General features: G+C 36.5%; 1 protein-coding gene across 1 annotated transcript; it reads left to right on the top strand.

Annotated features, from left to right (window-relative positions):
- On the top strand, positions 1–10,791 carry LOC133862021 (uncharacterized). Its single transcript, XM_062297855.1, has 20 exons — positions 1–139; positions 1,405–1,472; positions 1,754–1,858; positions 2,233–2,289; positions 2,434–2,504; positions 2,664–2,763; positions 3,379–3,449; positions 3,533–3,633; positions 3,721–3,824; positions 3,918–3,971; positions 4,412–4,467; positions 4,663–4,701; positions 4,827–4,971; positions 5,821–5,999; positions 6,088–6,155; positions 6,477–6,549; positions 6,639–6,700; positions 6,778–7,705; positions 9,337–9,627; positions 10,374–10,791. Exons 2-20 carry the CDS (start codon positions 1,410–1,412, stop codon positions 10,654–10,656), a joined length of 2,850 nt encoding a protein of 949 aa, XP_062153839.1. The 5' UTR covers positions 1–139; positions 1,405–1,409; the 3' UTR covers positions 10,657–10,791.
- The last annotated feature ends 529 nt before the right edge of the window (positions 10,792–11,320 follow it).

Consider the following 11,320-nt stretch of genomic DNA (forward strand, 5'->3'; position numbering starts at 1 on the left):
AAACGGCAACCTTTTTCAACTGTAACGGGCGGCATAATGAACTTTATATAGGAATTTTCAGACCAATTGAATTTTCTATCTGAGCTTTCGATCTAACAGAGCCTCTGTGTGTCTCAAAGGAGTAGTTCCACTCTTCCAGGTTAGGATGGTCTCATCACCCATCTGTTCTGCACTTGGTTTAGTGTTTTTATCTTAATTTATGCTTCTTTTGTTGTTCTTGAATGTTGTGTGTTTGTGTGTGTGTTTTTTTTTCTTTTTTCTTTCTGAAAGAATGATATCCATAAATTTGGATACTCATTGAAGTTTAGCCTTCATATATATATATTGGCGTTTGAAAATCTGGAAAAAAAATTCTGATCGAAAAGAGATGCTGTATGGCAACAATGCTTTTTAGGCTGTTCCAGAACTTTAACTGGTTATGAAACTGCCTTTTGCAAATATGAATAGAACATTTGCCAATGATTGGAGAAGGGAAAAACTGATGATCAGTTACATTACTGATCAATGTTTGAGGCTCTTTTGTCTATGGTCATATCCAGGTTCTGCTGAAAAAGATTGGATTCATCTTTATTCAACTAACTTCAGGGAAATAAAGAAAGAAGAAACAAAAAGTTGTCATAAAATCCATTTATCTTGTTTCCCTTGGAGAAGACTTTTGTTGTTAGTAATGTAACAAAGCCAAGGAAAAAGATCAGGCAGTTCATGCCATGTTTCATGTTTTGAAGAATATGTGCACAACAAGTAAGGCATGTCAGATTTTTGCCCCACACTTTTGATCATAGTCTTAGTCCATGGACTGTGGGTGCAATGAGTTCTGGTGTATGTGATCTGTTCCTATTTCGATTTCTTCTATTCTGTACTTATCAAGTTTCTGGCATAAATTCTGAGAGAGATGAAGAGGGGGTGCATGAATGAAAAGATAATCAAATAGAAAAATAAAGACAAAGCGGAATAAATAGAATAAACGCAAAAAATTTTACGTGGTTCGATCTATGACCGACGTCCACAGAAGAAAGCCATAAGGCTACAGTTTGCTCTTATTCACTTGATAATTCTACAATACAAAGAGTCCATTTTTATATGGAGGTTGAGAGAACACAAGATGGTATAAGAGATCAAATCAAATCAGATATAAATGTATTCAAATCTGATTTGATTACAATCGATTACAATAAATTGAATCCCGTAATATATTCTAACACATGTTGGCCTGGTAATGGTTTGAAGATGATGTCATATATAATGTTGTTTTCCTACCTAGTGGGATATATTTGTGTTCCATTAGGGAGGTCAGACCAAGAACCTATGTCCTATAAAAAATTTGTTCATGTCCAAGTTCTATATATGGATTTTTTAAGCTGCTATATCGACTCATATCCTGCCAATTTTTCTCATATTTCTTAGCCAAGATGGAAAATTGTTTCGAACATGAAGGTGAAATGGAGCTTCCTTCCAGTTTACCGCTACACAAGGTATGCTGTTTGTTGATGCATAACACAAACATACACATGTACTGATGTACATCGGTGAATCGAATGGGCAACTTCTGTTCTTACATGATGTGATGAGGTTATCTCAATGCATTCCGATCAAACATTTTGTTGACTAGTTTAATCTGTCTATTCCTATTCACTGCCTATTCAGGCAGTAGAACCATAACAGCAATCATGACTATAAACTGTAATTATCCACACCATTTCTATGATGTGTTGTTGGGAATCATGATTTAGTTTAATTTTCTTTCTATTATTAGGTTGACCCAGGAAAACCAGCTCAACTGACTTGGCAGCGGAAGTTAAATTATCAGGGAAAAGTGCCTTCAGAGTTCGCAATGGGGTTTCTAGAGAAAATGCGTATGGTATGTCTGTAAACTGTAACCATTTTTGCACCTTCTAAAAATTTATAAACAATGTGTTGTCACAGAGCAGATTAAGATCTGAGATTAGAAACATTAATGTTGCCTTTGGAAAAGATATCTTTGAATCAATTGTGGCTTCAGCATATAAACTCACAGTGAGAGTTCTCAAAATGAAAAGAATTGGTGTCAGTAAAGTTATGGAAGTCTGAAGTAAAGGTGATCTTGGCATGCATGAGTCTCACTCTGAAAAGGAAGACATTGGCAGCTTAATCAGACTGGAAATGATCTAATTCATTTGGTTAACTTCTGCTTTTTAGATTACTATTTAAAGGATCCCATAATATTTTCCAATATTATTATCTGGTTTTTTGAAGGCTCCAATGGGCATTCGATTATGGCGTTATGCCAAGGAAGAACATGCAAAAGGAAGGGTAATATATATCACCTCAAATTAATTCTCCTGTTTCTACTTTGGCGAATTGCTTCATTATTTAATATATATCATCTCTTCCCCCCCCCCCCCCCCCCCCCCCCCCCCCCCCTCTCTTTCCTACAACCTCTTGTCCTTCTATCAGATGCCAGTATTTGATTTCTTCTGTACGCGCAACTTCACATTCCCGCAGGGTGTACCTTTAGGCGGTATTGGGTAGGTATTTCAAATTTGAAAGCTGAAAACAGACTTATGCTGATTGTTCATGTTGGACTGGACATTATATATATATATATATGCAGCCCCTCACACATATCTGGGACCAAGGAAAAAACTATTATGGTTATATCTTATGTTTAAAAGCATGAATTCTAGTGCAGGAAGCATTGGAAGAAGCTACAGAGGCGAGTTTCAACGTTTTCAGCTGTTCCCTGGATGCTGTGAAGAAACCCCAGTTTTAGCAAATCAATTTTCTGTGAGTTTATACTCTGAAGCCATATCTCTTACTTATGCCACAACAAGTGTTCATATTTTTTTTTCTTGGTTTGGTGAAACTGAACATCGGCACCAAAGTAAAAAAGAGAAGGGGCATTCATTTAGTGCTCCATCACAGTGCTAAGATACTGCCTAGAGAAGTGCCACTAATTGCCGAAAAGATTTGACACAAAAGAGGTTATTGGGGGATTGAGTTCTACTCATGTGAGATATGTTAGTTGTTTTGACAATAATGGTTGCAAACTAAGCTTTCTTTGGAATAGTGAAGTTTGTTGGACAAGCTCAGATATGGCGATCATACAACCATCCAGACTCCAGAGAGTTGATCATCAGGCCAGTTGGTCTCTTGTGTATCACTATCACCCCAAACAAGATTATCACAAGTAGAGATTAGTGAAAATAGCATAAATCAAATCCAAGAATCACTGCAAAAGAAAAAATTATAGTGAACTTTTCTTTGCAGTATAAGACCATGCTGTCAAATTTAATCATGAACAAAATTTGTCGACTTTTTTGGGCTGAGAAGAATAAAAATGTTAAAAATTAATCTTTACAATTCCTTTATTACTGATCTTTGGATTTCCCTTGCACATAGGTGTTTGTTTCACGCCCTAACGGTCAAAAATTTTCTACTGTTTTATGCTCTGGGAGGCCAGAGGTATCCAAGTAAGTCAACATATCATGCATGATCTGAGTTTCTAAAACCCTTGAGGGCAAAATAAAACTTTGATTTGTGAATCATTATGCAGAGAAGGAACTGCTTCTGGGACTGAAACTTGGGATTGGAATTTGAATGGCGAGAAGTGTACTTACGATGCTTTGTATCCAAAGGCTTGGACAACCTATGAGGGTATCAAATTTACTACCTCTCTGAAACACTTCGAACTTGTGATATCCTTGACAACTTTCTATATTTTGTATTGATTTGTCAAAGCAGGTGAACCTGACCCAGAACTTAGAATTGTTTGTCGCCAAATTTCACCTTTTATTCCCCACAATTATAAGGAGAGCAGTTTCCCTGTATCAGTATTTACATTTACGGTAGGAAAGGAAGTCTGAGAAATTTCATTTTTATTAGAATTGCTTACCTCCAGAATGCCTCAACTCTAAGGGGTTGCTTTATGCCTTTTTCAGCTATCTAATAAAGGAAGAACTTCTGCAGATGTCACCCTGCTCTTTACATGGGCTGTAAGTGAAGAATTTCCTGCTGCATATTCCATTTGACCTTTTCTTTTGGTGCTGTTTTCCATAGAAGTTGAATAGGGCAAAGTTCTTTGATATTTTGAAGAAAAGAAAGACACCATGACATAATGTATCAGATTTTTGTGATACTTACTCACCACCATCACAAATGATATCCATATTATATTTAAATTTCCAGACTGAATTCAAATGTCTCCGAAACTATTTGCTTTGCCCTTCCCCTCAATATGTCACTGCATATTTCCCCACCTAATCATGGGATTCTCCAGACTGCACCATAAATCGTGTCATTTTTTATGAAGAACATGATTCAAAATTGGCATGTCTTGGATAGGTGAAGAAAATAGCCGAAAGTCTCCTTCGATCTATCCTCGGAGAAAATTGTTGATGCATCTAACCTGAACTTCCTGTGCTTAATTTTTCAGAATTCCGTAGGTGGGATCTCTGGATTTTCTGGGGATCACTTCAACTCAAAGATGGTGTAAGGAAATAATACTGGACTTACATTAAAATGTCTGAGTTTTAATTATAATTACCTTTCGTATAAAATGGGATTTTGTTCTTCTAGCAGAGGAAACTTCCTACTCTAATACACACCCATTATTTAGTGCTACTCTTCTTAAAGTTTAATTTGTTCTAATTATTTATACATTTACCAATATTTAACTCCTACCAGGACAAAAGATGGAGTGTGTGGAGTACTTTTACACCACAAGTAAGTCTTTCCATTGATTTCAGAAGATAGTTTTTCTCTCTGCTTTCTTAAGTTGAATTGTCCCTTCTATACGACTGACATCATAGTTGGATGTGTTATTTCTAAAGCAAAGTATGAATTTTCAGGACTGCAAATGAGCAACCTCCTGTTACTTTTGCTATAGCGGCAGAGGAAACGGGTGATGTTCATGTCTCTGAGTGTCCTTGCTTTTTGATTTCTGGTGATTCCCAGGGTATCACGGCTAAAGATATGTGGCATGAAATTAAAAAGGTTAGCTGAATGTGAAGCAGAAAGCGACATACAGATGTCAGCACATAAAATTTATTTTAGGATCTTCTTTTTCTTGTTAGCTTGATGTGCAGCCAGCCAGAAGAGTACTTAAAAGTTATATTTTTATGTTCATAATCACTCGTTATTACCGTAAATTTTTACTGGTATGAAAGCAAAGATTCTAAGTATTTCTGTCAGATACAAACTCTCAAAGTTTGTAACCATTATCTAGAGCTGTTACTCTTTCATTATCTAGAGCTGTTGTTGCAAAATAGTATTAGATAATGAAAAATGTGTATAGTATTAGATAATGGGAAATGTGTATAGTATTAGCTAATGAGAAATGTGTAAGATTGGATGTGGTTCCTTTCCTGTAAAAGCTTCTATTAGGTTCCTAAGCACATCAAGACATGGATGGGTTTATTTGTCATTCCAGTAGAGACCAGGGGGCACTTTGTAATACGCCATTTTCCTTCAATTTGAAGTGAGAGAGAAATTATTTTATCTTGATGTGGTTTTTATGATTTTTCAACCTTGAAAACCAAAGATTACATGTACTAGAGAGGAGAGGAGAGGAGAGAGAAACGTGCATGATTTTCCATGAGAAAAATGTTAGATTTACAACACCAATACAACAACTGCACAACAACCCCTCATATGAGGGTGGGCCTCATACTGGGGCACACCCTCATGTGAGGGGTTGTTGTGCAGTTGTTGTATTGGCGTTGTACAAGAATCAAATCCCTTTCCATGAACACAGATCTACTGTAGGCTAAAATCCAGTTTCAGCAGGATCATAACATTTATGTCCTCCAAAAATTATTGATCCCATTACTTTTATTCTTACAGCATGGGTCATTTGACCACCTTGGCCACGACCAAACGCCTATGACTTCAAAACCAGGATCATCTATTGGAGCAGCCATAGCAGCCTCTTTGACAATTCCTTCTGATTCTGTCCGTACTGTCACTTTTTCATTGGCATGGGACTGCCCAGAAGTGAGATTTGGTCAAAAGACTTACCACAAGTGGGTTATCTCAGGCCCCAAACACTTTTTGTAAAAACCTAGTCCCTGAGGTATACTGACCTTGTACCACAAAATATTTTAATAACAGGCGCTACAGCAGATTTTATGGCACTCTTGGGGATGCTGCAGCAAGCATTGTGCGTGATGCTATTCTTGGTATGTCTACATGGCTTCATTAATATTCCTTCAGTATATGCTTAATTAACATAAATATGCACTGAAGGGAACATCTTACCTTTCAGTTGATGTAATATCTTTTGTGGGAATATTCACTAACCAATAATATTCTGCCGTTGCCATTAAGAAACAGAAGATATCTCTTCCCTGGAAATGTCTGATTACAGATTACCATGCGGATATTACCCAAAAAAAAAAAAAATAATAATAACAATAATAATAATAAAAAGACAGTGGTAGTGTATTTTTCAGTGAAAGGAACACATTTAATTGAATACGTTTACTCTGCTTTGTAACTAGAGCATGCCCATTGGGAATCCCAGATAGAAGCATGGCAAAGACCAATTCTCGAAGACAAAAGGCTTCCTGAATGGTGAGACCAAACGAAACTTGTGCTAAAAAATGAATAAAAAATCTTCCCACCTTTTGACAAATTCTAAATAGTTAGAGGTTCTTCCCCAGGTACCCAATCACTCTCTTCAATGAGCTCTATTATCTCAATGGAGGGGGGACAACTTGGACAGGTACTTGTGGAGCTTAAAATGTATTTGAAAGAAATCTGCTTTGATATTTTTAAGGAAGGTCACATTTTATTCTGCAGATGGATTACCTCCAGTGCAAAATTTAGGAACCATTAGCAAGAGGAAGTTTTCCCTTGATAGGTCCAGAACAGATCTTAAGAATGTGGTTGATATGTCCCATCAAACTGACACTGCTGTTGTTATCCTCGAAAAGATGGCATCCATACTTGAAGAAATCAATACTCCAGCAGCGTCAAATTCTGCTTTTGGAACCAATTTGCTCCAGAAAGGAGAAGAAAATATAGGCCAGTTTCTTTATGCTGAAGGAATGGAATACCTCATGTGGAACACTTATGATGTCCACTTCTACTCGTCTTTTGCACTAGTCATGTTATTCCCAAAACTTGAACTTAGCATCCAAAGAGACTTTGCAGCAGCAGTATTGATGCATGATCCTGATAGGATGAAAACTATGTTTGATGGAAAGTGGGCTACACGAAAGGTTCTCGGTGCTGTCCCCCATGATATTGGGCTCAATGACCCTTGGTTTGAAGTAAATTCTTATAATTTGCATAATACAGATAGGTGGAAGGACTTGAATTCTAAGTTTGTTCTCCAAGTTTACAGGGATATGGTTGCTACTGGTGACAAAAATTTTGCACGAGCTGTTTGGCCCTCAGTCTATGTTGCGATAGCTTATATGGATCAGTTTGATAAGGATGGAGATGGGATGATCGAGAATGAAGGTTTCCCTGATCAGACTTATGATATATGGTCTGTTAATGGTGTGAGTGCGTATTCTGGGGGGCTTTGGGTGGCAGCCCTCCAGGCTGCTTCAGCCATGGCAACCGAAGTAGGTGATGAAGCATCTGCAAATTACTTTTGGGCTAAGTATCAAAAGGCAAAAGCTGTATATGACACGCTATGGAATGGTTCCTACTTTAATTATGACAACAGTGGTGGTTTTTCGAGTGCATCTATTCAGGCTGATCAATTGGCTGGACAATGGTGAGTACATTATCTTATATGTAAAGCAAGCTTATACAGAAACATAAAGGAAAAATATCATACTGGTGATTACATAATACATAATATGTGTGAGCTGTGGTATTGGCTATATGATAGGTATCACAAGGTAACTTCAACACTAAACTAAATAGAACACTGATTATTATTTCTCTGATGATTCCTTTTTAGATGTGGGCGTACATATATAGTGTAGCTTGCTGAGATATACATGGCAATGGAATTTATTGGCCATTTTTGTAGAGGAGAGTGAACGTTGGGGAGGATTTCCTACAACGTTCACTTTCCATGTGTGCTGAGTGTGCTGTCTTTTCCTATTGGTTAATGAATCTAACATTCCTGCCCCTTAGAATCAACCTTGTCCTCAAGTTTGGAATGCAGAAAAAGATTCGAGAAGGAGGTGGGCATCCTCCCATGCGGCATCTTCAATAGGCAGACCGGTCCAGAGGACCAATAGTTGGATACAATCAAGACCAAATAGAACACTAATTATTATTTCTCAACTAATTTTCCCTGCGTAGATGAAGGCATACATATATAGTGTAGCTTGCTAAGATATACATGGCAATGGAATATATTGGCTGTTTTTGTTGAGGAAGGTGAATGTTGGGGGAGGATTTTGATGCATTCGTTCCTTGGAGATCAAGTAGAAACTAATAAGGAGTAAATCTCCATTTATTTCCAGCCTTTATTTCCTAGTCTAATAAGGAAAATATATTCCAAATAAGGTTATAGGCTATTCGTGAGTATTCTTTCTCACTAGGGTCTAAGTCAATGACAGCTAAACCTATCCTTATAGCATGTAGCTATTATTCCTCTAGGGTTCTTGCATGTAACATGTAGCTATCTGGTTCGCATTAGATTTCCTGCAACGTTCACTTTCCATGTGTGCTGGGTGTGCTGTCTTGCCTTATATTAGTGGTTTCATCTATAATCCATCTCATGTATCAATATATAACATAGTGTTGGAAGGTAAAATGACACCCCAGAAAGTTAGTACCACATTGAAAATATGAATTGCCTACATGGGGTGGATGGATTATAAAATAGCTCATTAGTAGTAAGTCTCACATTAGTTTCTTGCTAAATGAGATAGGTGAGACCGGGCTTTATAAGTGATTGTAGGGAGCTCTAATTGCAATTTGACTAGTCTTTTCTGAGTGATAACGCAGATGTAGCTAGCATTTTTCTTGGGTCATTATAAATAGTATCAGAGCCAGGTTTTGATCCTGGGACCTGGGGGTTAGTTTCTTAGCATTAAAATATAAGTTATCCTTCACATGTTCTATATACCTTCCTAGTAATTTATAACAAACTTGTTATACTGTTTCATCCAATGGCATGGGGTCTTCTCTTTCACAATCAAAACCAACAGGGCTGCAATATGTTTCTCCTTAAAATGTTATTGGCTTCATTACAAAATTATTGCATAAATATGATCAAATCCAATGATCACTCTAGCTATAAAAATATGTTACACCAAAAGGCAATATATTGGCGTGGAACCAAGAAGTGAATCATGATCACACTTTTCTTTTTCTTTTTCTGAACGATTGTGATATCAGCTTCTTCAAAATTAGGCATGGACTTATTGTTACTTAACATCATGATAGGTATGCTAGAGCATGTGGTCTTTCTCCGATTGCCGACGAAGACAAGGTGAGGACAGCACTTGAGAAGGTCTATAATTTCAATGTCTTAAAGGTGAAGGGAGGGATGCGTGGGGCAGTGAATGGGATGCTGCCAGATGGAAGGGTTGATATGTCAGTATTGCAATCAAGAGAAATATGGTCTGGAGTTACATATTCTGTTGCTGCTACAATGATTCAGGAAGATATGGTGGAAATGGCATTTCAGACTGCAGTTGGTGTCTATGAAACAGCATGGTCCCAAGAAGGTCCTGGGTAAGTTAAAGTTTTCTTCTTGAGTTAGCTATAACTCGTTGCTGATATACAGTAGGAATTTTTGCTTCTGCTTTATCTACTCAACATTATATAAAATTTTGTGGGAAACTAGTATTTGGAATGAGAAAATCAAAAGAAAATGTAAAAAAATAAAATTCTCATCTTTCTTTCCTCCACCCCATAAATTTTTCAGTACTGAGTACAACCTTGAAAAAGTAATAGAAAGGACAATCTTAGCATACCTCAAATTCCCATTCAGACACCCACTTGGGCTGTAAGTAAATCCCATGGTAATCCTGCTTCTTGGGAAAGGAAGACTTTTATCTCTTTTGCAAAGCAGTTCCAATCTCAATAGTCCATTCTATTTTACAAAAGATACCCATGATTAGTATTGCTTCTTAATGGAAAAAGAATATATATATATATATATATATATATATATATATATATATACCAAGGAAAGTCGTATTAATGCATTTTTTAAGTCTTTAGCATTTGAGATTTGAATTTTGGTCTAGAGTATGCAAAAGGTAATTTTGTGGGAAAGAACTTCAAAGCAATAGAGAGCTGAATCAGCTTGTTTAATACCCTTTTCCAATACTGAAAATCAAACTGACTAGTTGCTGTTCTACACATAAATTAATTACTTCAATCTAAGCTATTTATTATGTTCATATTATCCTTCGAAGTTAAACATGGCAAAAATCTCTCATTTGCACTTCACTTACACTTAGTTCTGGTCGCAGATATTCCTTCCAAACGCCAGAAGCATGGACCACCGACGACCAATACAGATCTCTTGGTTACATGCGGCCGCTGGCCATATGGGCAATGCAGTGGGCGCTGTCAAAGCCGAAGCTCTTTAAACCGGAGCTCAGACATGAAGTGAGCGAGGACGACCATGCATATTCTCTGAACCATGCTGGGTTTGCGCAAGTCGCACGCCTTCTAAAGTTGCCGAAGGAGGCAGATGATAAGAGTTTGCTACAAGTCGTTTATGATTTCACTTGCAGGAGATTGTCATTCTAACTGCAGAAAAGAAAATATTTCCCAACACGAGATTTTATTTAAGGTTTTATATTTGTAATTATTTATGGTCAAATTATGCTCTAAACAAAATGAGAGAGGCTGATTTCAAGTGGAATCAATTTTTTTTTTTTTTTTTTTTTTTTTTTTTTTATATAATTATTAAAAAAAAACACTACAAAAAGGTTTACCAAACACACCCTAGGAGTTTTACGGAGTACTATACAAAAAATTCCTACAAGCTAGGTCATAAGAATTTTCTATAAGCCAATGTCCAAAGTAATATATGTTATTTAAATACGTGAGAAGCACGAGTTTTTATGCTTTTTCTAGTAGCACGTGTTATTTTTTATTTTTTATTTTTTTTAAAAAAAAATACCTCTCACATGTTTAAAGAACATCACTTTTTGATACTGGTTTATAAAAAATTTATTATGACCCACTTTGGCATAATTTTTTGTCCTTAGAGAGTGGCTCACCTCCCATTTAAAATCAAATAATTTGCTCTCATTTAGGGTGCGTTTGACATTGCGATTTCGTAGGCAAAAAGTACAATTTTAAATCAAATCATAGAACATGAATCGTTTGGGGTTGGGTTTTTAAAAAAATTACAATTTGAAAATGCAGAAAATTACGATTTTAAATCTCAAACAATTAGGTTTTTTTT

This window comes from Alnus glutinosa, chromosome 2, assembly GCF_958979055.1.
Source record: "Alnus glutinosa chromosome 2, dhAlnGlut1.1, whole genome shotgun sequence".
In the NCBI taxonomy this organism is placed as follows: Eukaryota; Viridiplantae; Streptophyta; class Magnoliopsida; order Fagales; family Betulaceae; genus Alnus; species Alnus glutinosa.

Bases quoted from the DNA above. Each gene is read 5' to 3' on its own strand.
- LOC133862021 (XM_062297855.1), top strand. From the start codon at position 1,410: ATGGAAAATTGTTTCGAACATGAAGGTGAAATGGAGCTTCCTTCCAGT. The intron at 4,468-4,662 runs GTAAGGAAATAA...AACTCCTACCAG, and splicing joins CACTTCAACTCAAAGATGGT to GACAAAAGATGGAGTGTGTG. The intron at 6,156-6,476 runs GTATGTCTACAT...CTTTGTAACTAG, and splicing joins TGTGCGTGATGCTATTCTTG to AGCATGCCCATTGGGAATCC.